Source organism: Psammomys obesus, unplaced genomic scaffold (genome assembly GCF_907164565.1).
Source record: "Psammomys obesus unplaced genomic scaffold, mPsaObe1.curated_primary_1811, whole genome shotgun sequence".
Taxonomy (NCBI): domain Eukaryota; kingdom Metazoa; phylum Chordata; class Mammalia; order Rodentia; family Muridae; genus Psammomys; species Psammomys obesus.
The window spans coordinates 29,291,377-29,317,546 of NW_026593286.1; the positions used below are offsets into that span (position 1 = coordinate 29,291,377).

The following is a 26,170-nucleotide window of genomic DNA, read 5'->3' on the forward strand; positions in this document are numbered from 1 at the left end:
AACAAACAAACAAACAAACAAACAAACAAAACACTAACGATTGTGGAAAGAAGACAAGGCAGGAAAGGAATATCTATTGCTAGTGAGCAAGCCGGGTATTGCAGCAGGCAGGCAATAGACAAATTGTGCAGGCCACTGTAAAGCATACAACTGTGCATCCTCACCCAGGGAGTCCACTGCGACCCTGAGCGAGGCAAGAAAGGGGTCCTCATGAAGGAATTCCAAGCATAGTGTGTGAGACCCCTCCGAACAGGAGAAAAATTCATTCATGGGATAGCTCAGCATAAAAGTTGGGGCTCAGCCTGGGCAAAGAGAGTAACAAGGTCAGGTAGCTGGGCATGAGAGTCAGTGTCCAAGTAGACGCCATGTGGGGTAGAGCAGGAGAAGGAAGAAAGACGATGCCAGATAGATTTCATACCAGGAATTGATCAGATAACTAGTGTATTGAAAATGCAACAGTCAGGTTTTCTACTGTCAGATAAGTAAAAGAAGGGTACTAAACTAAAATGATCCATGAAGTGCTGTGTAAGGTCCATAGCCTGGATGTGAACTTACAGATTTCTGAATAGATGCAAGCATAGATGTGTGTATGTGTCTGTGTAGTTTTGTAGACACACAGGCATTTCATATGCTTCATGGTTGTCCCTGTATTTATATGAATACTTGTATCTGTCTATCTGGACAGATGTATATCTTCAACGCTGTCCACTGCCTGGTGCTAAGAGTATGGAAATCCCAGCAGCAGTGAACATAACTGATGCCTAGACTTTCTTTCAAATGTATTTTTCACTGACTGATAGGGATGGGAAAATTTTATTATTGAATCATGGGTTAGAGATGCAGCCCAGTTGGCTAGCATACTTAAAACATATGATAATGGGTTTCAAGCCCATTATCATGAAAACTGGGTATGGTCACATTTGAAATACTAACACTTAGGAGGTAAAGGCCAGAGGATCAGAAATTTAAGGTCATCCTTTACAAATTTGAGGGCCAGCAAGAACCACATGAGACTATTTCTAAGCAACAAAAATTGATAATAATAATAATAATAATAATAATATAATATAATAATAATAACATTTTTTTACCCATTTAACAAAATAAGAAACTATGACACCATGAAGCTACAAATGAACACATGAATACATTGAAACTGTGATGAGAAACAGAGGACTTCAAAATACTTTCTCACAAAGCACATTTATTAACTGTGGGGTAGAATCACTTTACAGTGGAGAAGCTTGACAGACATGACCTTAGTCAAGTGATGAAAAGGAACATTAGCAATAACATAACAAACCAAAATGTGAGCTGCCCTATAGGGCACAACTGAAAGAGCACAACACCACTTCTGTGTCATTTCTGCTGAAGACGAATAACCTCGGTTTATTCCTGAAGAAACATCAATGTGACCCCAACAAGGAACATTCTACAAAATTACAGCGTGAGGCCTGCAAAAGGCCACAGAGTGAAGAACTGTCCAGAATGAAGACCACTCCGGAGACAGGACAACTAAACACCAAGGGAAGTGTCCAGAAGAACCTTCAGCTCTTACATTTACCCTAGAAGCATGGGGCAGGTCTTGAATGCAGACTGAAGACTAGAGTGGAGTGGCATATCAATGCTAATTTCCTGATACTGGCGACTGTCAAGTCATCGGTCTTCTTTTCCATAGGAGAGGGGTACCATTCTGTGGGGCGAGGAGGTCAATGTGGAAACTAATTCTGGAGCAGAACACTCTTTCTCCTGTGCTTCTGACTCTTGTAAGTTTGTGGATGTTTCAAAATTTACGAGGGAAAGAGCAAGATGAAGGGAGCGACTATTTTCACACAAGGTCATTGTAGAGCAAGGGCTAATTTGCACATGGTAGCTAAGGTCATTAAAAATACAGAGAGGTTATGTTTAGTCCATTGCTGAACACAAATGTTTATCCTTTACCTGGTATTATTGCTAACATTTTTATTATTATTATTATTATTATTATTATTTTTTAGCAAGCGGCTCCTCTTCAAGCCAGTTTCTATTTCACAGAAATTTTGTTCTTCAAGAATTCATTGTTCAGTGCACAGTAGTGTTGGGACGGGGATCCTTCAAGGAACAGAGGGAAGCACCCTTTTCCCCACACAGAAAGATACATCTAACTCAGGGAATGCCCTCATGAAGCCAGCCAGGCGGCAGAGGACACCGTACTTGATGCAAATTACAAATTCAGTACTGTACTGTACGTAGGCAGCATTGCGCATGCTTGACATAGTAAGTATATGATGACACACCACAGCTCACTTTTAAAGTAGACTGTGAGTAGGCAACTACAATTTAAAACTATGAGGCAACCTTATTTCACTTAAAGTTTCTCTTTTTTTTTTAATGTTGCGTACACGTTGGCTGTTCCAGAAGCCTTGGGCATGCTGATGGGAATGTGGGGGAAATGGTCCAGCTCAGAGCAAGCTAATGCTGTTTGCACTTCAGAATCCTTCCAGCTAGCTCCTATTTGAAAGAAGGCTATCTTAAAGTGCCAGGGCTGGCTTCCAGGCTGCACAGGATAGGGAACTCTTTCTTGGCCCCTCTGCACTTTTTCATAGATCCTAGACCTAAGCATCTGGGTGTCCCAGGCTCCAGGGTATCTCCTAATCGTGGGATTCCTGCATGATCTGGAGTGCTGCTCCAGGCTCATAGAGACCATTCCAACCTGTCAAACCCAGAGGAAGCATGGCTGCAGTCTGGCAGCCACCTCCAGAAACTGCAGCTTTCAGGCTAAATAGATAATTCATTCTGCCCAGGGAGAAGGTTTGCCCGTTAACCAAGGCTTGCTTTTGCTTGCTTGCAACTTTAATATGATCTACAAATAGAGCTAAGCTTGTGATTAACAGCACCATGAAAATGTAGATAATGGTAGAAAACACAGCAGCAAAATTACTTTGCTTTTGATTCTGAGCAATGTTTACTACCACGAATAGCAACACGGCAAACTATATTAACTGAATTTAGAAAATAAGATGTCTTTGGAGGAAAAAAAAATTACTTTGGCAGGGAGAATATGGGAAAATCATATTCCACTAATTTTTCTGAAGAGCAGAGGGGGGGGGGGGAAACGTAGACAGTTTTCTATTTGGAGTGGCCGTGGCCTTCCAGGTAGTCATGTGGAAGAATCTTTAAAGGGAAACTAGAAAACAAGAGGAGGACTCTAAACCCTCAGGCAGTGGCCAACTGGAGTCGAGAAGTTGGAAGAGAACATTGTGTTGGTGCGAATGTGTGAGTTCAATCAGTACACACATCAACATCTCAGAAACAAGGCCTTCTGCTGTGGAGCATCTCCCTCTACTGTCTGACAGTAGAAGGAATGCTGATCCCCATGGAAAGAAAACAAATCTGAAAAACCGAGGCCAGATGGTGGCCATTGGCTGCCGTGTGCTTTACAGATTAATGTAAAATTGGCATTTCTGTAGAAATGTTGTGGATGTGTTTGCTCTTCTGGCTAGAACAGAGCTAGAAGCAGGTGCAGAGAGAGGGCGATTCTATCCCAGTGAGGTCTGTTTGTTGAGCACACATGAGCTGGGTCTTCTGTAAGAAGGGGTTTGCCTTAAAACTCAGCAATCCTAGACAGTCTGCTGAGATTCTGAGCAACTGACGGCCAGTGATTCAGGCAAACAAAACACAAGCAGACGATGTCTGTAGTCAAATCAAGTCAGATGCTCTGTGGTCTAGCAAATAGGATTTCTCAGTTCAAGTTTCAGGGGAACTGGTCGCTGCAGTTCCTCCACGGGTGCCACGTTCCAAATTACGCGGTCACACCTGTAACAAAACAGTCAACATGAGTTGAATTCCCTTCAACAAGCTTTCTGCTTTTCCCTGTGGTGCGCGCGCACACACACACACACACATCTTTATGCTTCAAGATGCAGCAGCAGGTCCTCATTTCCAATGAAATGATCATCCCACTCTTGACGTGAGGCCTGGGCATTATCTGAACTTTGAACGGTCCATCACTAGTTCTAGTTGTAGCTAGATAAGATTCATCTGCCTGTGCTGACCACTGCAGCACCATAGTCCCATCATGCCTCACACTGCCTTCCCACCTCCCTCCGGCTTTCTCTGACCACTTGAGAACAGATTTATTCTGAGCCCAGTTCAAAGATGAGGGAGAGTTAATGCCCCTGCAGGCGGTGCCCAACTGGTGGAAATGAAACCAGGGCTTAAATGTCCAATTTCCCATCCTTCACAAAAATTATAAGAGGCCTCTGTATGCTTAACAGAAGTCCCATTAAGTCAGACCCTGACAATCTATGTCTGCCACTGAGAGGTAGCAAAAAAATGGTGGCTTCTTTTCCCACTCCACATCATTTAACCCATGGGCACCAGATGTGTAAGACTTCTGCCATGGATGTTTCTAGCTCCCTGGATATTATCAGATTATCAGATATCATCCCTCTAACTCCCAGCGGACTAGGCAAAAGCTCCACCCAGATTCCCAAAGCCACCCAGGTGTCCCAAACTTGAAAATTTTTCCAAACAACTAAGTATCTTCATGAATGCCCACCTCCACACAACCTCAACCTAAATCTCTCCTACCAGCCTCATCTAAAAGTTCCGTCACCCTCACAGTCCCTCACTCAGAAGCTTGCACTTAAAGGATATTCAATAAATGATGACTATCTGATTTCACGAGCTCTACAACATAGAAGATCCAGATACAGCCCACATTTTTTAATATTAGTCAAAAATTACCTTGAAACAACCGTGGCCCTGTGAATCTTCTTCTCTTGCTGGACCTAAGACCTCACGCATGGTAGGCAAGTGCTCTACCAGTGAGCTGCGCACATCACCAGGCCTTCTTTGTAATTTTTTTTATTTGGAGACAAGGACTCATCCAGTGACTTACCGTGGCCTGGACCAATTCATTCTGTAGCCCAGACTAGGCTTGAACTGCTATCCTTTTACTACAACCTGTTTTTCCCCCACACCCCTTTTCTCTTTTTCTCACTCTGTTAATTTTGAGACAGGATCTCATATATTACAGACTGGTCTCCAACTCCCCATGTAGCTGAAAGTGACTTTGCCCTTCTGACCCTCTTTCCTCTAACTCCTGAGTACCAGGATTTCAGGTGTGTGACTCCCTACCCATTTGCATGGCGCTGGAATTGAATCCAGGGCTTCATATATGTTAGACAGACCAACTGAACTATTACCTTGACCCCAACAATTTATTTTCAGTAGCAGTTTACAAACATTACTTTAAAAAGAATAATATATATATACATAATATTTTTACATAAAATACTAAAATTATCTTTAGGGAACTTTTTTCTTTTAAAATAAAATTAAACAAATTAATTCCAGTCTTAACATGAAGAGTACTCCTCCCTCCCCAGACCCCTAAGGTAAGATGTACCTGCAAGTCTAGACTTCTTGGCCGTGTTGACTGCTGCCATGAACATGTATTCACTGTTAGGGTCATGCACACTGGATCCATACTTCTGAAAGAGATAGTTAGAAACATCATTTGTTGTCTGCTTTTTCCCAACCTCATGCTTGTTTTCTGTTTTTTGTCAAAGTGGCTTATATAATTATGGACTCAACGCACTCGAACAATACACAAAAAGCTGTTAATAAAAAGTTCTTTCTGAACTGCTGAGATGGCTCAGCGGATAAAAAGCACCTGCTGCCGAGCCTGATGACCTAAGTTCAATTCCTAGGATCTAAATTGGTAGGAGAGAATAGACTCATGTGCCTATATGTGTGCATGCGTGTGTGCATGCGCACACACTCACACACATACAGAGAGTCTGGTCAACTTATATGCTGTCATATATATGTAATGTGCAAAATGGAGAAAGTTCTTTGAGAATCTGCTGTGTGAACAGCTAAAATGTATGTTCCAAGAGATAGTTTCTTGTACCTACTGTACTGCCCTGAACAGCTTTTCAGACATTTTTTTCAAAAGCAAGGAGTTTGAGGAGGCAGCGTGTAAAAAGGCAGTTTCCTTCTTAGCTCCTATTGGTACCTTGTAAGATAATCTCACTGTTTCAACTTTCCAAGTAAGAGAAACTTACAACTAATTGTTTCAGCTTTGTCCTGACTCTTAGTAAGTTTAGATTCAAATCTTAATCCAACATTTAACAATTTTTAAAAATCAAAGGCACCTATTTTTTTATATTTTTAACTTTCCTTACTAACCTTTATCTTTGCCTGGCCTCAATTTTCTATCTTTTTATGAAAAAAAAAATAGTTATAAGAACATGTCTCTGTGACCCTCTGAGTACTTTTGGGAACGGAATGCGCTATTGAAAAACAAACAAATCATCTCTGTTCCAAGTTATTCGTTTAATTAGCGTGTATAGGAAATGAAATTGTCTACCTTTGCCCAGGTTACTCTGAGAAGAGCAGCAGACAGTCTTTGATGGGTAAATAACCACCCAGGGAAGAGAGTATAAGGAAAAGTAGATAGAACTCACTTACCCTTTTTGCAAACCAGAAGATAAATATGCATCCAAATACGTATAGCACAACAAAAGCTGCACAGCCTATGGGCAGCCAGAGCTTCAGCTGGCAGCAAAGCTGTGAATCTAGGTTGGAGAGGAGAAAAATACGTTGGTGAAAGACCCAGAAACTCCTGTCCTCGTTCAGTGCTGAAGAGAGAATGCTTCTATAAAATGTAAAGAAGCTTTTTTTTTTTTAAATCAAGGAAGGCTTTTCTTCCATACAATGATGAAATCCAGTAGATGGCAACCTACAGCACCTCCACATTAAAGCAAGGACCCCGAAATTCAAACTGGAAAGACTATGCTAGTGTGTTTACAAATGTGACTAATAGACAGCGCCTTTTCATCTGCATCTTTCACAAGAGCGAGGAGAAAATGCATGGTCTAAAACTGATTCTCAGTCGTCTCACCTCATTCTCCAGACCACTTCCTACCTTAGGGGAGTAGAGGTAATAGCCACTGAGCCGTGAAAATATTTGAAAGATTATGCCCTAATTCTAACTCAACAGTATATATGTGACAAAATCACTTATTCCCGATAAATATCAACTACTATTAACATCATGTCATTCCTTGCATATTTCATCCAAGATCACTTGATGTCAACTACAACTAAAGGAATTGTAACACAAAAGATACTTATTTGTTTAGTCATTTCCGTTAGCGAGAAAAGTCTTGGAATGAGCTTACACACTTTTAAGCACCAAGAATAAAAGCAGCCAATGTCTTACCATAAATATGCAAGTATTCTCTACTCAGGATCTTGTTTTGAAAAGGAGGTGGGTCAAAAATGGACAGGTTGCATGAGTAATAGCCGCCCTGAGAACCGTCCAGGTTGTTAAGGAAGAAAGAGACACTGTGGTTGGACAGCTGATATGGACAAAACTTCGGGTTCTTGATGGACACCACATTTCCGCTTCCCTTGGTCTTGGTGAGGTCACAGAGGACGTCTCTGTCTTTCAGCAACTGCATTTTTAATTGCTGCACAGTCTCTGGATATTTGCAAGAAATCCATACACCTCCCTTGTGAAATGAAAACATCCTGTGATTGGCCAAGTCGTTGATTTCTCCTGGATCAAAAGAGAGAGCAAAGCAAGAGTGGTATGCTGTGAACACATTGCCTTAATAATTGTATTTAAGTGGGAAAGCAATTTTCTTTTTATAAAGTTAGCCCTGTTTAAACCAAAAGGAAGGATTTCATAGCCAAGCACATGAAACCAGAGCGCAACAAGACATAACTATGCCTTAGAAAACACGTAGCCAGAAGAACCAGGCTTTTCATCTGACAGATAGCATATAAAATGGTACATGTCAAGTGACATGATTAGATGGTATGACTCAAACACAGAGAGTCTCCACCCTTTCATAGGTTCCACACTGGAGGCCAGACAGTAAACAGAAAAATGAGTGGTGATGAGCTATAATTTGTGCTAGGGACAAAGTACTATCAGGGAAAGTGCGGTGGGGTTGGATGGTGTGTTCTAATATTCACCGGAGGGTCAGAAAAATGCCCCCTTGAAGAAGTGAGTTTTAAAACTGAAATTAAAACATAATTATTCCTTTAGCTGAACAAGGAAAGGCTTGCAGAATGATATTATGGAGAGAAAAAAAAAAAAAAAACGTTTGAAAGTATATAAAATTTACTGGAGCTAAAATTAAATGATAATATATAAATAACATTATATCCTCCAACTGAAAGGTTAAGAAAGAGATCAATTATCTTGACACAGTAATGTGTCTGCTATGAATTCCATTCACTAAGAACCAAATCAGCCCAACGCTCAAGGGGAGGCCCCGGGTTTCTGCTCGCTTTTCCACTTGTTAAGATCACGGGAACTGGGGTTGGTTTGTGAGTTACACGGAGACTGCGCGAGGAACACACTGAAATGGTTTTAGCATGGTTGCACATTGTGTACTGTCTTATAGGTTCAAACTGTTCTGATTACTTCATTTATTTTAAATGATACGTTGTTGTTTTTTAATGAGAGTCTTACGCTAAAAACGTGTGGAAAATTTATCAGCAGGGTAGCTTTTACTTAAGTTGTGAAACATCTTTTTCCCCTTAAGAACATCAAACAATATAAAATAAGTTAAAGAAAAAAGTCATCCCTAGTAAAACAGAAAATATTTCTATATTTTTTTAATTTTGACTTTTAGTGGTATTTTTATAGAAAATATCACCATGCTCATTTTTGATGATTAAATAATGAGCCATTTGTGCTGATCTTTCATGACTTATTAAAATTAAGCACTAAAGTGATAACAGGACTATTTTCAGACTATTTTATAAACACTATGGTATTTGACCAATACATTTTGCCATATTACTTCCTTAAAGAAGTAACTTCCATTAAGATTGGCATCATGCAAGATAAACCATTGGCTTGTGCCTGGTCCCTTGACTTCTTTCAAGCTTCATCACAATTGCTTATTTGTTTGTTTACTTATTTATTTACCTACTTATTTATTTCAGTATCTCTAACCCTTAACATATTCCTCTCATATTTCTAGGAAACACTGTCAAATTAGAGGTTTGGCTGTAAAAAATAAACACAAGTGTTCCAGCTTCTAGTTATGTCAATACACCTCATTCAACAACAAAACAACAGTAAATAGTAAACAAAACACCTGGAGGCAGTATTTCCTGGATTAAGTCATTGACCTGAAGAGAAAAAAATGCAGGTTAAACAGAAACAAGGCCCTGAGGCGAAAGGTCACGAGGTAAAATTCAGAGAGGATCTTGCTTTTCCTTTTCTCCCAGGTTCAAACTTCTGTTTTATGCTTTATCTCCCCAGAGTTGGCAAAACGAGGACGCTAGGAGACATTTTCTTCGATAAGATGCTTTCCCAAGAATGCTGGAAGGATCCTTGGAATAAAAAGGAACCTGAGTAAACTGGCCCTCAGGTTGAGTGTGGCCCAGAAAAAAAAATCTCAGTCCTGGGATTTTTAACTAAAGTAATCTCAGACTGCCATTACCCTAGACTTTAAAAGTAAAAATGCAACCCAGGTAAAAAAAAGATGCATATATTTCTGTAGACTCACCATTACAAAATATAATGCAAGTGTGGTAAGAAGAAAAGAAATGAAGCACAAGGCAAAAGGCAACAGCAGAATTATCAGATCATACAAGCAGACACAAGCATCTCGTGACACTCACCTTTGAATTGTCAGGTGCCCCCAAATGGAACAGTTTGTGTTCATTGTGTTTAGAGAAATGAAAGACAAACTTGTAATAATATCTTCAAGGAAAAGGAAAAATTTTAAGTCAGCTAATTTGAAAAAGAAATCATTACAACTGGCCCAAAAAATGCACTAAAAGATTAAAAATCCAGTGAGTAGGTTTAAAAAGTATATTAGGCAAGGCTGTATAGAGAATAGGTTAACTTAAAAACAGGTAAAAAGAAGAAAGAAAGAAAGAAAGAAAGAAAGAGAGAGAGAGAGAGAGAGAGAAAGAAAGAAAGAAAGAAAGAAAGAAAGAAAGAAAGAAAGAAAGAAAGGAGGGAGGGAGGGAGGGAGGGAGGGTGGGAGGGAGGGAGGGAGGGAGGAAGAAAGAAAGAAAGAAAGAAAGAAAGAAAGAAAGAAAGAAAGAAAGAAAGAAAGAAAGAAAGAAAGAAAGAAAGAAAGAAAGAAAATAACCAGAATTCAGACATAGGGCAAAAGATTCAAGAACGTCAGCCAATCATAAATATTTTAAAAATATATACAGCCGGACATAGAACCATCTAGGAAGAGCGTCCAAAACAGCGGCGCTGACTGCCTTCAAAATGAAGCAAGTATTAAGACTGAGCAAGGATGTCCCAGCATCAGTTTTGCAAGCTGTACGTGAGGCAGCAGGGCTAGAAATCGCATCATCAGTGTGCGGAAAGAAGGCACCTGTGTGCCCCGAACCCATTAGGAAGATAGGAGAGCTACGTGCAATTTTTGATAAGTGAATGTCCACAAATCATGACTTCTCACATAATCACTAAGAGAGCAGAGGTGCTAAAAAAAAAATAATAATAATAACCCGAACGAACAGACGCCGCAAAGCATTAGGGGTGGCCTTGATGAGTTTGAATCTGGAAAGCAGTCAGGTGTCTGAGCGCTAACCATGTTTTATTCCTGGCTTGTGCTAAGTGCGGGGGTGAGGGAACCTATGTGCTCTCCGTTCGTTCGAAGCGTTTGTTTATTATTTCTTCAGGCCTCTCGTGGGTGTTTTGTCTTACAATATAGACGTCTAAAAGTATGCAGAAGGAAAGTGATGCTGCTTTCACTTGTTTTGCTAGAGGGGAAAGTGTGAGTCCCAGGCAAAGGGTGCAGCTGCACGGCCTTCCAGCGAAGGGCGCTCTGCTTGGGGACTTTTGCCTGTGCGTGCGTGTTGCCCTCCTGCCGAATCGATGCCTGTGTCTCTGCTGTCTGCTGCAGAAGATAAGATCAGCCGACTGCCTCTCAGTTCCTTTAGCACCGTGCAGAGAAAATTTCCCAGGGACTTCAGAAAGGCAGCAAGCAAACTCCGGAGAGGTCCTGGGGCGGAACTGCGTACAGCCAGGGTCTACGGCAGCTGGTCAGTGGTTTCCCCTTTGCCCACTCCGCTACTGACCCAGAGCACAGCACGAGGTTAAAAGTAACTGTGAAGCGCTAAGCAGTGTTGCTCAAGGAACTGAAGAGCAAATTCTGCCTCTGTCTCATGACTGGCATATGGGTCTGTGCCTAGAGTACTCCCTGAGGACTTCTCTCTTTCCATCTGTGAAATAAGAAGTGAAAATGATGTCCTAAAGGAAAGGGTTCCTTCTCCGGAGACGGCTCAGTGGGTACAGTGCGTATTGATAAGTGAAGACTCGGGTTTGGACCACACCCCCGAGTTGATACCGAAAGGCTGGCGTGGCACTGTGCGTTGGTGACATCAGTTCTGCAGGGTGGAAACAGGCAGAGCCCAGGGACTTGCAAACACGGGCCAAAAAGTTGAGCCTGGCTTCAGAGAGAGACCCTGTCTCAAAACCAAGGTCAAAAGTGATTGAGGAAGTTGCCTCATGTTGACTTCTGACCTCCACACACGCATACACACACGTGTATTCATGTACTCATGTGCGCAAGCACACACATACACACACAGAGAGACAGACAGAGAGAGGTTCTTTCCAACACTTGCTTTCTGTAAGTTAAGGGTCAAAACACATCTAGAGGAGACCACAGACAACCGAAAGAGACACAGCTTCCCTGTCAGGTGAATTCCCATCAAAGACGCCATGCTTCCCACAGTCTTCTCTTAAATAAGAACATTTCAAGAATTCAGGAACATGTTAAAGCGAGTGAAACTATCTCGTCTGCAGAAGTTGGTGGGATGGCTAGGGAGGGTTCCATTTTACTTTCATGCAGAACCAAGATGGGTGGCAATAAAATCAGTTGGGGCCACCAGGGTGTCACCTATCAGGCGGTCATATAAATATTCATTTCACTGATCATCCTTAGCCTAAAAAGGTCCTGGCTCACCGTTTCATTATTGAATGTGGCAATAAGAAGGATGACTCATGTCTCCACATTTTCTGTTTAAGCTTTAAGATTTCAGTCTAAAAAAAAAAAAAAAAAAAAATTGGCAACTGTAAACCTGCAGTTTGAATGTTTGTAACCACAGTTGGCTAAACATTTACCTCAAAATTATTTTGTACCAATAGAACAGATATGCTGAATCGCAAATTCTTCTTGGCTGTTAGCCGAATTTGGTACAATAATATAAAAGAGAGAGCAGAACAATATGGTGTGAAGAGATGGCATGTAAGTATGAGGACATGAGTTCATATCCCCAGCATTCCTAGACAAAGCTGAACATGCCAGCCTGCATGTATAACCCCAGCACTGCACATGGGCAGAGAGAAAGTCTTGGAACTCACTGAGCAATTGATGCAGTCAAACACAGTTAATCTAGCCAAATCAGTAAGCTTCAGGGTCAGTGAGAGCTTCAAAAGCTAAGGAGGAAAGCACCTGTCATTAATGTCTAGCCTCAACATGCACGCACACACACACACACACACACACACACACATACAAAATGGGGGAGAAAAACAAAAGAAGGGGGGGAAAGAACCTGTCATAAGAATGAAAAGCACTTAACGGACAGATGGATAGTTTGAGGGAAGTGTGAACTCAGTGTTAATCTTACGATTGCAAAACCCAGAATGCTTCCCCTACTCTCTTCGGATATACTTATATGCATGTCTACTATTCCACCTGGATTACTAGCATGATAGCAAGAATGTATATATCCAGAATCTGTTTGGTTTGGTGGGTTATCAAATCTGTTTGATTAACTCCTCTGCCAGAGTGCCTAAATTTTTTCTTTTTTTTTAATTATTTTTAATGAATTTTTTAATTTTTTTTATTAATTACACTTTATTCACTTTACATCTCCCCTGTAGCTCCCTCCCTCCTCCCCTCCCAACCATTCCCTTCCTCCCCCTTCTCCACACATGCCCCTCCCCAAGCGTCTACAGCATCACCTGGTAAAGGGTAAATTATGGTTAAACCTACCCACAGGGATGCGTGCATGCATTAATATTTATTTTTTACCTTATCGTACATCAAGTTAAACTGGAATCAAACCTAGTTTTCCCCAAGATTAAATGTCACACAACTAGAACATTATCTAAAGAAGGAAGCTATTTGCCTGTAGGTAAACCTACCAGGTTCAAAAGGTTTGCTTAGCTAATCGATTGTTTCCCTGACCCTTTCATAACTAAGAAGAGCCAGACAGGAATCCTGCTGATTCCTTAAATCCCTTGAAGTATGTATGCAATCATTTAATTTTTCCAGTGGGTGGACAAGCCATGGGACCACAGAACAAGCACTGTGCTAATCTACCCAAACGTCAATAAACACCACATATTAGTGATTTTTAATACAAGCACCAATGAGACACATTTCAACACTTATGCTAAAAACATGTAAACATGCTTATTTGTATCTTGATGATGTCTTAAGAGTGGACTGTTAAGTATAATGCTTGCTTTGAAAGCCCTGTTTGTCTTCTCTTGACACATCTAGATTATATTCACGCTAGAGAACAGGCGGTGAGTGTATTTTGTGATTAACACAGAGCACTATGTCTTAGAGGGTGAATTCTCACCAGGATCAAACATGTCACCTGCTGGTGTGACTTTTATTATAGCTTTTATAATATAATATGATCTATTTTATAATACAATACTGCCAATAGACTGTTTTCAAAAGTAAAATCAGAGTTTTTGTTTTAAGTGAGTTTTTAAGAGTTTCTTTTTCTTTTTTTCTTTTTTTTCAAAGATAAGAACATTCATGTTTCTTATTTTAGGGGCTGTTAGAAATCTCTGGAGCCAGTATGATGACTCATATCTATAATCCAGCACTTAGGTGCTGCAGCAGATGGCCTTAAAATCAAGGCATCCTGGGTCTACATAGTAAGGTCCAGCCTTAGCTAAATAAAAAGAAGCAGCTGAGCAGAGAAGTAGGAAGACAAGGAAAAAGAAGAAAATCTCTAGAGATAGGTCCCTCCCCGAAGAATCCATGACCATTCAGAAGACTCTACTTGCAAACTGATTTCTTTGATATCCAAAGTATTTTATTTCTAAGCATCAGGACTCAGCCAGCTAGGACTCTGTAAACAGTTGTATTAGCTCTGGCTGAAAAAAAAAAAAAGCTTTAAAGAAACTTGTAGAGACCCCCACACAGTACAGAGGATGTAGAGCAGACTAGCAATCTGATTGTATTCTCTTCAACTCAGACTTCCAACCACAAACCTCTACAAAGGCCTCAGAGTGAGAGATAAGATCTCCTGAGCTTGCAATTATTGACAGTGCTTATTAAACATATTTTCTGCAGTCAAACAATAATAAGATTTAGTTGGGCTCGGTATAGTACAGGAGCGTGCCATGGGCAGCTGTTAGCAAATTCAAATGCTTGTCTTAGAGTCTTGTTACATTTGACCTCTAACTAATAAACGCTGGCATTGTTTTTAAAAATGTGCTCTCCACCACTCTTTCACCTTTCATAAAGACAGTGTCATTTCTTGTGAGTCCACTAGCCAAAACTTTTAGAAGCCTGGCTGGTAGACTCTTGACTGTGCATCATGCCTAGAGCCACATTATAATTCGAAAACATTCCCAAAACAGAGTGAAAGTGAATGGGTTCCACAGTAGGATGGGTGGGCAAAATAAACCACTTCCCACTTAGAGAAAAACAAGCCAAAAATGTAAAGAAAAGACAGCCTCATCAAACCAAAACATTCTCTCTCTTTCTCTCTCTCTCTCTCTCTCATGCACACATACCTTCATATACAATATGCAAGCCGCTTTTACTCTCCAAGGAACTCTGAAAGGGGGAGGGGACAACAACAACAAAAAGAAAAACAACCCTTGGTTGTCTAAGCATGTATAATAAAAAAAAATGAAAGATCCATTTTCTTCTAGTTAAAAGTTATTTTCTTTGTGAAAGCGGAAAAACCCCAAAGGTGCTATCAAACTTTGAATCAATATTCACAACGTAATTAATTTGCAAATAAACCACTCTGTTCATGATTTCACTGCCACTGGTTTGAAATTATCATAGGAAAGAAATCACATGAGATTAAATGAAATCAGCTCTATTCCACAGAGAGGAGGGAAGAGTGCTGTTGAGATTCATGAATACATCTATTGCTTCCTACTTCTCAGTTGCTATGTATAATGATTTAGGCTCACACACAGGACAGTGTGTGTGAACTCATTTGCATTGATGTTTATCTCCAGATCAGTCCCCCAAGCCAGTTTACCATCCATTTTAGCATCTCTCTCTGGATAGTCAACACGTCAAGTGTAGCATGTCCAAGCTGAACCCGTTCCCTCAACTAAAAACTTCAGAGAACCACTGACCAGGCCCAGGACACTCAGTGTTCATCATCTTTTCCTCTCCCTGACTCTTCGAATCCAATCAGTCACCAAGTTCAGTTGGCTCTAGCTTAGAAGCTCTCGAAGTTAGTCTTTCTTCTCCATTCCCATTGCCAATCCAGCCCTCACATCTTCTTTCATCTATGGAAGCATCTTCTTGGCTGCCCACCCCCAACACACACACACACACACACACACACACACACACACACATACACACACCAGTCTGTCCCCCTATCTTTCCTCCATCTGCCTCTAAAATTGTGCTTCCAAGGAACCTTGTATTCTCCAGCTTAAATGTCTTCATTATTCCCCCATTGCTTATCAGGTAAAAACCCTATCTCCTTGGCATGACACAAAAAGCTTCCACGATCTTATAGACCATCTGTTCTATCCACACACCGAAGTGTGGCTTTTACACTGCTTCTGTTTCCACAAGCCAGAATATTCAATCAGCCCTTTATCCAACTAGAACTACTCCTTCATTCTTTAAGAACTGTTTTAAGTGGCAAGTCCTCTTTTTCAGTGCTGCTGCCATGCCCAAAGACTTGTAGAATTAGCTCTATGCTCTCAGTAATGCCTTAGTTAGCCAAAAATATATATTATTAGATCCTAATTATTCTTATCTTGCTTTCTCATTTAATCATGAAGTCTCTGAGGACAAAACTGAATTGTTCCTGGGACCTGGAACACAGCAGAAACGCAACGACACTTTTAAAATAAATGAAGATTAAGACCATGAAGGTTCAACTGATAATGGCAGGTGTCCTTAGCATGGGCCCAGGAGAATAAGACAAGTGAAGAAGGAGGTGCTTGCTGTTTGCTGGAAATCGAGGGAATTTACATCCCAGTGCAAAGGCAAAGACTCAAACTGATTGATGCCCACCCAATTTTTTGAAGCCCAATAATTTTCAGGAGCGTCCACTGCATTAACTGTGTGTAGGGTACGTTGTTAAATGCATTATATTAAACATATCATTTGCTTCTCAAAGCTGGCTTTTAAGACAGATCTCCATTTCTTAATCTCTGTTCTGCAGCTAAGGAAACTAAGGCTTGAGTAGCTATATTTAATAGCTTTTATCCAAGGTAATAAAGTCAGCAGCAACTATTAGACTCATAAACTGAGTCAAACAATGTGTCTTCAGAGTCCACTTACTGAATAGACCTCCCAGTCTGACACACTTTACAGGTTATGAAGAGATTTGCTATGGAAAAAGAAGCATTAAGTTAGAGGTGGAAATTCTTTTTATTTTTTTTTCCTTTAAGGTGTATGTATTAGTATGATAAATTCATACTAATATTCAGTACTCACATTGGTGTCATTTATGTGTTCTGTAATAGACTGAAGGACTATTACACCCAAATAAGTAAGATTTTTTTCTCAAATGTGTAATTATATGAGTTTAATACTCCTATTTATCTAGATATTTCTTTATCAACTATTGTGTATTAAGCTACCCCGTGTATTTAAACATGAAAAAAAAAATCTGGTTTCTTGATATCAGGGTCTAAATTTCTCATGATTACCTAGTAATTTATCTTCCTATTGAAACTGATTCATATAAGCCAGTTGCAATGGGCACACACCTACAATCCCAGCACTCAGGGAGGCAGAGGCAGGTGGAGCTCTGTGAGTTTGAGGCCAGCCTGGTCTCCAAACTGAATCCAGGACAGCCAAGGCTACATAAAGTAACCCTATCTCAAAAAAACCAAAAGGAAAAAAAAGGATTCATACATATGTAAGAAACTTCCATTGCAATTAAACAGGTGCAGTTAAATAGGACATTTTTGCTTTAGTCTTACACGACACAAAATGATTTTGAGTGAAGTAACGTGATTATGTTGCTAGTGTCCTTGGATTCTCCAAGAACAACAAAAACATCAGCTATTTGTTTGTTTTCTCAAAAGCAAAAGATGGTCACCTATGAAGAATCTTTACTCGCTGTGGTTAAGTGCCGTGCCTTTGACAACATGATTCAGAAAGAGTTGATTCATCAGCATCAGTGGTCAAGTGCACACAAACATGAGTCTATGACTTTGCTTAGTCATAACCTGTATCTTTTTCACTTTTCCCTGAGCAGAGCTGTCCTGAGCATCACAGTACTGCACATGGTCCTTGGAGGTTGGCAGCCCCAACTTCTGACTCTGTCTTTAAGTTTGTACACCATTGTCTGTTTCAGACAACTTTAGAGACCAGACCAGTAAAAACAAACCATGGTTTGATTAACAGTCTCAAGTTTTGTTTCATAGTCTGTATATACTTAATGCTCTGCTTTTCAAATCTTAATTTTGAACTTTTATAAAATTTCAATTTTTTTCTTTTTCTCAGAATGACTGTAAACTACCACTTGACAGACATAGTTTGTTAGAATAACACGTTTACTAGAAGGATAAGAAGAACAGAGTTGCCACTTATGTAAAAATAAAATATGGCAATGATTTTAAATATTGGAAAACCCAGCAATACACTTTACATCCCAAAATGAACGATCATAGACTGTGAAGGTAGCATAAGTGGCAATTTTTTGTTCAATTTATTACATATGCTGGTGTAAACATTTTACATCAGGTAAGGAATGCCATGGATGACGTGAACAAAGCTAAGATGACTGTCGGGTTTTTTCCCTGGGTGACTACGGGCTACCAGGACTGTGCTAGTAACGTGGTCTCTTAGGCCTGAAGAAGCTGTAGTTAATGATCATAAAAACAAAGGCAGTCTTGTTCACTTTGGTGAGAAAAAACTTTACATGAGAGTAATAGAGATTTCTAGAAAGAGGTGGGGTGGGAGAGGCAGAGAGGAAAACTGTAACCAAGCACTAGAACCAAATACCTGAAATAAAGAATCATGTTTGGGTTCACAAATTGAAAAGGAGTGTCTGGTCCTAGACAAAATTCATGAAAAGACATGAGGAAGGAGGCCACGTGAACAGGAAATTCTTGAATTCTAACATTAAGATGAACAGCTTTCAAGATCACCAATTTCTACCAGCAGGGCAGTCTGACAGTTGGCAGAGCGCTTGTCTGGCATGCGGGAAGCCCTGGGTTCATTCTGCAGGCACACAAACCAGCGGTGCCACACAGCTGTGCCACAAACCTGTGATCTCAGGGCTTGGGAGGGGTAGAAGGAGAATCAGAAGTGCAAAGCCAGTCTAGGCTACGGGAGACCTTGTCTCAAAATTGGTTTTCACTAAATACTAGAAGGACTTTTTTTTTTTTTTTAAGTTAAAAAAATAACAGGATTCAGACTAACATGAAGTGATAGAGTCCAGAAGGCCCCAGAGTGTGAAGGAAAGTCTCCAGGGAGAGCAGACTGCAGACCAGAGCTCCCAGTCATGGGAAAGATATCAGTCATACTTTAGATCCTAAAGCTTTTCTTCCCTAAAGTTAATGGGTTGCAGTGGGAGAGACATGGACCCATGTGCTCACACTAATGGAAGGCCTCTGAGCACTGGTCAGAACAGACAGAAAACAGCACCCACTCTGACGCTGTCACTGAAGACCAGCTCTGTGACAGAAGGGTAAAGAAAGGATGAGAGGGACAGGAAAGCAATCTCCTCAGGAGGGGCCACGACAACGACCTTACTTGACCCTATTTCAACTAAACACATGTGTAGGCTGGTGACAGGGCCAGTGGAGAGGGGAGAAAGAAGGACACTTCAAGGTTCTCATGCCAGCATGGCAAGTAGGGGTTAGGCATTACAGATGAGGTCATAACCATGCTTATACAAGAATGAGTGAATAGGGCTAGAGAGGCAGGTCAGTTGTAGAACCCATGCTTAGCAGGCTTAAGGTCCTGGGTTCAATGCCCAGCAATGCATAAATTTAACTAATGATTCAATTATGATCCTCTGAACATAAGAACTTGATAGATTAAGAAGTATCACCCCAGGGTTTCGAGAGATGATTCAGTGACTAAGAGTACATGTTGCTCTTCAAGAGGGTCAGGGTTCAATTCTCAGCATCCTCACAGTGGCTCACAGCCATCTCTAACTCCAGTTCCAGGAGTCCAACACTCTCTTTGGCCTCCATGGGCACCAGGCATGAACACAGACATAAGTGTAGACAAAATGTCCAATCACATAAAATAAAAACAAAAAGCATCATCAACCTTCCAAATTCACCAGAGGCAACAAAGAAAATTAAAAGGAAATGTTAGTCTTCTAATAAAACAAAGAAAATTGAGGAGATGGCAATAACACAGGAAAATAAGAGGTAAGTGTATCTACTCTTAGAGGAATAAAATATAGGCTTATCATGCTGAGGATAGCTTGAGTTCACCCATCTGGGGAAAAGGTTGGCAATGAGGAATTTTTCAGTGCAGCATGAATTCTAGAATCCAGTGCTCAAAGGGACGAACCCAGAAATCAGTTCATCAACCTAGACCTCTCTGAGCTCCGTGGAGACGATCTGGTACTAAAAACACCAAAGGCCTGTTTCTCCCTAGATGTGTCAGAGATAGAGTGGGCCTGAGGTTTCCCCTCCTGGCTTCCTCAGAGAATCCCTCGTGAGACACAAATTTATTAGAGATCACCCACTATCAATCATCCACACTGGCTGCATTCTCCCTCCACACTGCTATCAAAGTAGTCTTTCTAAAGCCAGAATTTAGAAGGTCACCCAGCCATCCCCATTGCCCAGGAAGAAGCTCTTCCCTTATCGTTTTCATTTCTTCCTGCAGATTCTTCTGTAAGAATCATTAAAACAATAAGATGTCGTTAAATTTTACGTGTCGATCCATTGACGACTGGGAACATCCAAGGCTCAACCTTCTTAAATTTACCAACTAAATAATTAAGTTGGTCAGAACCTTGCCCCCTTGAGACTTGTGTTCTGTCACCGCTGCTTCTACGGAGCTGGGTGCACTGGCGTCCTAATGACGGTTCTGCTTCTATTTATTGTGTGACAGACCATTAAGCCTTTCCTGGTTTGTAGGTCTTTATCAGCACTTCCTGAGGGTGAGAACCCCTGTCTCACTGTGGCATGAAAAGCCAAGAGTTGGAAGCATTAAAAGTATAACAGATACACACGGGTGTTTAGTTTCTTTGACTTTGGCTCTGTGTTTATAGCTGTGAAAATAGAAGCTCCCGGGTGTGTGCCCCCTGGGGACCCTTTGAATATGATGACTTGTTAGTGTATTTATTATCATCGGTTAGCTGCTCGTGCATCCGCTTGGCAACCTGTGACGACCCTACAATTGGATCCATCCTTCTCCAAAATGGCACCGCTGTTCATGTAAGTCTTTTGAGTACAACACCATCACCATAACTGCCCAAATGAGTTTGGTATACAGAAAACTTTTGAGGCAGTACAAGCAAACCACCTTGTACGAATGTTCTTGGAAGAAAACCCCAAACCTTCAGCATGGCCGTTGCATTCTAAGTTGTCTGAGCCCTGACTTCCTTGTCAGCCTCATCTCGTGTCATCCGCAGCTTCTTCCCTTCCTAAACTCAGCCACATCTGACCGGGTCCAGCCTCTGACCTTCCTTTATCAACTACAGGCACTTTGTACTATTCAGCTATTCCCTGCCTGTTTAACCTGGATCTTTGGTACACTCTCTCATAGAAATGAGTTTTGCCTACACTTGTCATCGGCTCATAGGCTTATTTGACTGATGTCTCTTTCACTAGTATTCAGCTGCTCTCAGCAGAGTGGGCATACCTAGTTTTGTTCACCATAGTTCACACAATTGCCAGCACAGCATCTCCTGTGTGGCAAGTGTCCAGTGCTTCATGAATGAATGGATGAGTGAAAATAGTAAATGAATGGATTTCCTGACTCATGTCATATATACTGGCTGGGCATTTCAGGAGGGTTTTGTGTTTTTTTTGTTTTGTTTTGTTTTGCATATCTGAAAAAACAAATGACCCAGAACTGTTCTTGGTACTTATTCCTGGTAAAACCAATGCGGAATGACCCTTTTTGCTCATTCATTCTTCTTAAGAATTTTGAGTAACTTTAAGACAGCATAAGATCAAATGGTGAATAAATCCAATTTTGGTTTTGACAAATTTTTCTTTGGAGAGAAAAGTAATGTCTAGTTCTTTGTACCACTGAAAAATGCATTTCCAGATGGGTTTATAACACTGAAAATTCTACTTTCACTTCTTCTATTAAAGGCAACACACACACACACACACACACACACATACACACACACACTTAATGTTTCACTTCACTCATCCCAATTTCAAGAACAAGACCCATAATTAAATACAGAAGGGAAAAACAATGCATAAGTGTATACAGTAAGAATCAGCAAAAAACATGTGTAATAATTTATGCTCACATAGCCCTAGTTAAACTGTTCATGTAGAGTCTGATAAATGCCATCCACAAAAGAAGAATAAGACTCCAGAACATGTAAGGTCTAGAGGGGCTGCTGAGCTCTCATTCATCCACTCCCCCTTTTCTAAATTTCAGGATGACCTTTATATTTCGTGTCTTTTAAAAAACCTTATAAGAGCAGTCTGGGTTGATCTGGCTCTGTCTTGAAAAACAAAGCAATCAAGAAGGAAAAAAAGAAAAAAAACTATAGCAGTCCGATCATTTAAGACATAGGACCATCCAGGTAAGATTAAAGTCAAAATTCTTCTTTTGGAAATCTATCCACTTTATTCTCTACTATGGAAAGATTTTCAGCCCAAATGCCAGGGCTATTTAATTTTCATTCCATTGACACAAGCCATCTTGCCTTTCATCTTTCTCTGAAAACAGTGAGCTGGTCTCCTACTTTATACACTGACAGGTAACCCAGAGCAAGTAGTTTAAAAATTTAATGGTCTGTTGAAACATACTTTTTCATGTTAAAACACAGTATCAAAAGAAGCAATGCAAACTCGATGCCATCGATGCTGAAGGCCTGAGCCATGAGTTGGAGTGCTTCTGAAACTGTCTATGCTTTCAAAAAAAAATAATAATCCATTTGTACCTAATTTTTTTACTTTAGATTTTCTTAATGTTCTCTGGAATTATAACTTAATCAGAAGCATGGACAGGCCACTCACCTGTTAAAACTCTGGTCTGGAAGCAGAAGACAAAGACACACCAGAAATATAACTTCATGTCTGCCAGGAGCTGCTGCAGTCCTCCCCTCCCGTGTTCAGAAGTGGCAGTGAGTGCGTGTTCTCAGATGTTTTCTGTTTTCTGGAGAGGAAGTGGGTTTGTGGAGGTTGACACGGTGTCACATTTACCATCCAGTCAAAGGTTCTGCAAGGAGAGCTAACACAGTGGCTCCCGTATGACGGGTGCCCAGTGCTGCCTGAATGGATGAATAAGTGAGTGAGCAAATGAATGAGTGAGTGAATGAATTTCATTTTCAAAGCAATGTATGCATCACTCGTGCTGCCAGGGGCTTCATGAGCGGTTGACGTTGATGCTGTGTGGAAAGGGTTAGGGTTTTTAGGGTGGATGTTTAAAGTCACAGATTTTTGTTGCTCATGAAGACAGGAGGAAAATGTTGCCCTCATTCTGGTTAGAGACACAAAGCCTATCGTTTTGAGAAGCCATTCATTCAGAAATATCTCTAGATCCATAGCAGGATCCAACCCACATGATGAATAAGACGTACTTTGACACATTTCTGTCTGGGCTCCAGGGATTAAAAGTCCTTTGAAATAGGACAGAAAATAAATGAAGTTATTGAAAGAAATTGAAATTTTAAAACATCTGAAAGAGGAACATCCTGAGATTCTGAGAGATAATACTTACATGTAGAGTCATTGTAGATTATGATTTTTATAAATGATAGGGTCAGGTTGAGACTGACTTAACCCTTGCTCCGTATGTTACGGAGTCTGTAGAAACTCGGGAGTCTGTCTGCATGTATGGGCGCAGATGAAGCAAGAAAGCTAAAAAGCCTGAGAGGCATCTCTGTCCCTGCCAAAAAGAGAAAGGAGGTAGCAGTAACGCAAATAATGTATGTATAGCCGCCTAAACTTTGTATGAAATATATCTCAATTAAAAATCTACATAAAAATGTAAAGGGAGAGGGAGATCGCTCAGTGGGTCAGAGCGCTCGCTGTCAAACGTGAGGATCTGAGTTGAAATCCTAACAACCCAGTAAAAACAGGTATGTGGCTATACATACCTGAAACCCCAGAATAGCACAGCAGGGCAGAGACAGGTGGGCCCCGAGAGCTCAGGTGTCAGGCAGCCGAGGCAAAATGATGAACCTCAGGTTCCATCTATGACAGACCCTGTCTCAAGCCGGAGCGAGGAGGAAGATAGAGGAAGATGGCCAATGTTCTTTTCTGCCCTGTGTACGCCCTGCTCATATGCCACACACAGCACATGCAGACCACACACCACACACATGCACACAGACACACAATTCAGTGTAGAACAATACATGTTGACTATGCATAAAATATCCCATACTATGAATACAGTTAATACTATACTTACATTGTTTTTGGTGGATTTTGTGTATGTTGTGCATAAATATGTATTTATACACAAATATATATTCATATTATTATATATTTATTAAGTCACTTATTACTATTAATCACCCTATATATTGGGGTCAACTATTTTCCCCTTCTCACAAGTAGGGGAAAATGAGGCACAGAGAAGCATAAGGCCTGGCCCGTAGTCCTGCATAATTGTCTGTGCTGGCCTTTGGAGAGTCTAGCTCCCGAATTTGCACTCTTAACCAAGCAGAAAGAGCCCTTCATGCCAAGGCCTGCGATCCTGTCAGTCACCATGATCTAGCTGTGGTCTTCCTCAACTACCTCATATTTAGCCTTTCCTCCCTGCAGCCTGTGTCAGCAACGTTCGCCGTTCAGTGTGGGTCCACAGGGAGGGCATGGAGTGCTCTCACCAACACCAAGGTGCCCCAATTCTAGAGCCCATTCACAGTTTCACGAAGACGGTTGGAGGCAAAAACTCAGCACCTGCACTGTTACAAAATGCATTCGGGTCTCCTAACAGCTCTACCAAGGAGATCTCTTTCTCATTCCTGGGTCATGGATGAGAAACTGAGAGTGAGAGGGAGTGTGTGATGAACCCAGGGTCACAGAGCTGACCAACAAGGGAACACAGCCACACTCCAGGGTCCACACTGGACATTGCCATCACACACTGATGCAGGCCCGTGTCCAGCCAGCCAGAAAGCACTGGCCATGTTTTTATTGAGGAAAGTCCTAAGGAGCTCTCTAGCTTCCCTTGTCCCTGGTTGCGTTCTTAGAAATGATTACATGTGGGAGAGACATAGCTGGATGACGCCACTGACTTTGCTGAAGATGACTCCACTGAAACCATCCGCATGTTAGAAGCTGTTCTCACCGAGGTTTTTTTTTTTTTTTTTTTTTGGGGGGGGGGGGGGGGGTGAGGGGAAGATGACTTTTGCCTGGATAGTAATTCACTGGACAATTAACTATTTCTGTGACATAGAACTAAAAAGTCGTGATTTGCAGCCTTTCTAATCAGTAACTTTTCTCCAGACTTACAGAATCCAGAATTTCCAGGGACTACAGGTAACAGCAGCCCACGTGTTGCAGTAGCATAGCATCCAAAGCGTATAATTACCCTGGATTATGGAACAGCCCCCACGTCTCTATCTTATTTGGTTTGATAACTTTCCAAACAAGCGCGTCTCCTCGCCATGATAACTTATCCTTGAGTCCCTGGCTTTTTCCTTTCACAAGCAATGAACTCAGGTTCGGGGTTGCGTCACTTCATTGGCCTTCTATGTTCACGGAGGAAGAGTATTAGGAAGTACTAGAGGAAGTTCCAAATTCCTGCAATGCAAAAAACAACTTTTCGAATGAAATTTAAGTGTAGGGTTTCTACCTCCAGGGGAGAAAGGTTGGACCAGTTATGGTTGAACTTCACTCTAATTCAAGTGAATATGTATGTTTTTGTTTGATATGAATCTGTTGGCCTCTACCATGCTTCTCGATAGAAGGGACATTTGGTACAAAGCAGGGGAGCAAAGCTAGCTTCTACGTAAATGATGTTTATCGCCCACATCCCTGCTTCCCAAAAATCTCCGAAAAGAATACAAATGGTTGTGGTTTTAAATATTCAGAACCACTTTCCTTGTGCCTGAAAAACAAACTGAGTATAAAAAGCGAAAAGAGAGAAAAAATTTCCATTCAACACCCCCAGGAAGTACTTTTTATTTGCTTGGTTTTTTTTTTGTTTTTTTTTTTTTTTTTTTTTTTTAATTCCATGACTTAAGTAGGTTTTGATTTGTGTGTGCAGAAACTGGGGCAAGGGTGGTGAGTGGATGGAAAGTTTGTTGCTTTAAAGGGTGTACAGCTCTCTCTGCTACGCCTCGTGCTCGCCTTTTTCAACTGCTGCAGGTATCTTCATCTTACCTTGCTTAGAGCTGTCAGAAAGCAATGTTTGGGGGAAGCAGAGGAACTCACACACCAGGTCTCTGAGAACAAAAACTAGGAATTAAAATGAACGTCCCGAAGGCACCAATGAGTCCCTTGCGCTGCGTTTACATTTTGAAGTGTGCAGGCATGAAAACAGCCCAGTTCTTACTAATCAAAACGGCGCCTTCTCCCACACGTTCTCTGTGGAGCAAGGCTGCCATGCGGCCGCTCAGCCAGCCCTCTTCTTCCTCCCATTGACTCCCAGTGAGCCTCAGTTCCTGTCCTTCCTAGCTATGTCCCAAGTATTTTTCTTCTTTCCTTCCTCTCCTACCAGGGTCACTGCCTTATCAGCATCCATTCTCCCTCTCTCTTCACCTTCTAGACCTTCCTCTTCCCATTTCAAAGACTTCCACCAGCATTGTAAATGTAAGTTTCCCCCCCCCCTCCCTCCATGGCTTCCTGAGGCTGTTAGGTTAGGACCAACCGCCCCTC

General features: G+C 41.1%; 1 protein-coding gene across 1 annotated transcript; it reads right to left on the reverse strand.

The window, feature by feature from the left end:
• Nucleotides 1-5,342: 5,342 nt before the first annotated feature.
• On the reverse strand, nucleotides 5,343-22,415 carry Icos (inducible T cell costimulator). The gene is made up of 4 exons (XM_055616797.1): nucleotides 22,358-22,415; nucleotides 7,214-7,552; nucleotides 6,460-6,566; nucleotides 5,343-5,477 (listed from the first exon to the last, which is right to left on the reverse strand). The coding sequence occupies exons 1-4, from the start codon at nucleotides 22,413-22,415 to the stop codon at nucleotides 5,343-5,345; spliced, it is 639 nt and encodes a 212-aa protein (XP_055472772.1).
• Nucleotides 22,416-26,170: the final 3,755 nt, after the last annotated feature.

Bases quoted from the DNA above. Each gene is read 5' to 3' on its own strand.
- Icos (XM_055616797.1), bottom strand. From the start codon at position 22,415: ATGAAGTTATATTTCTGGTGTGTCTTTGTCTTCTGCTTCCAGACCAGA. The intron at 7,553-22,357 runs GTGAGTGGCCTG...CTTTTGATCCAG, and splicing joins CCAGACCAGAGTTTTAACAG to GAGAAATCAACGACTTGGCC. The intron at 5,478-6,459 runs GTAAGTGAGTTC...TATCTCTTTCAG, and splicing joins TCTTCTGGTTTGCAAAAAGG to AAGTATGGATCCAGTGTGCA.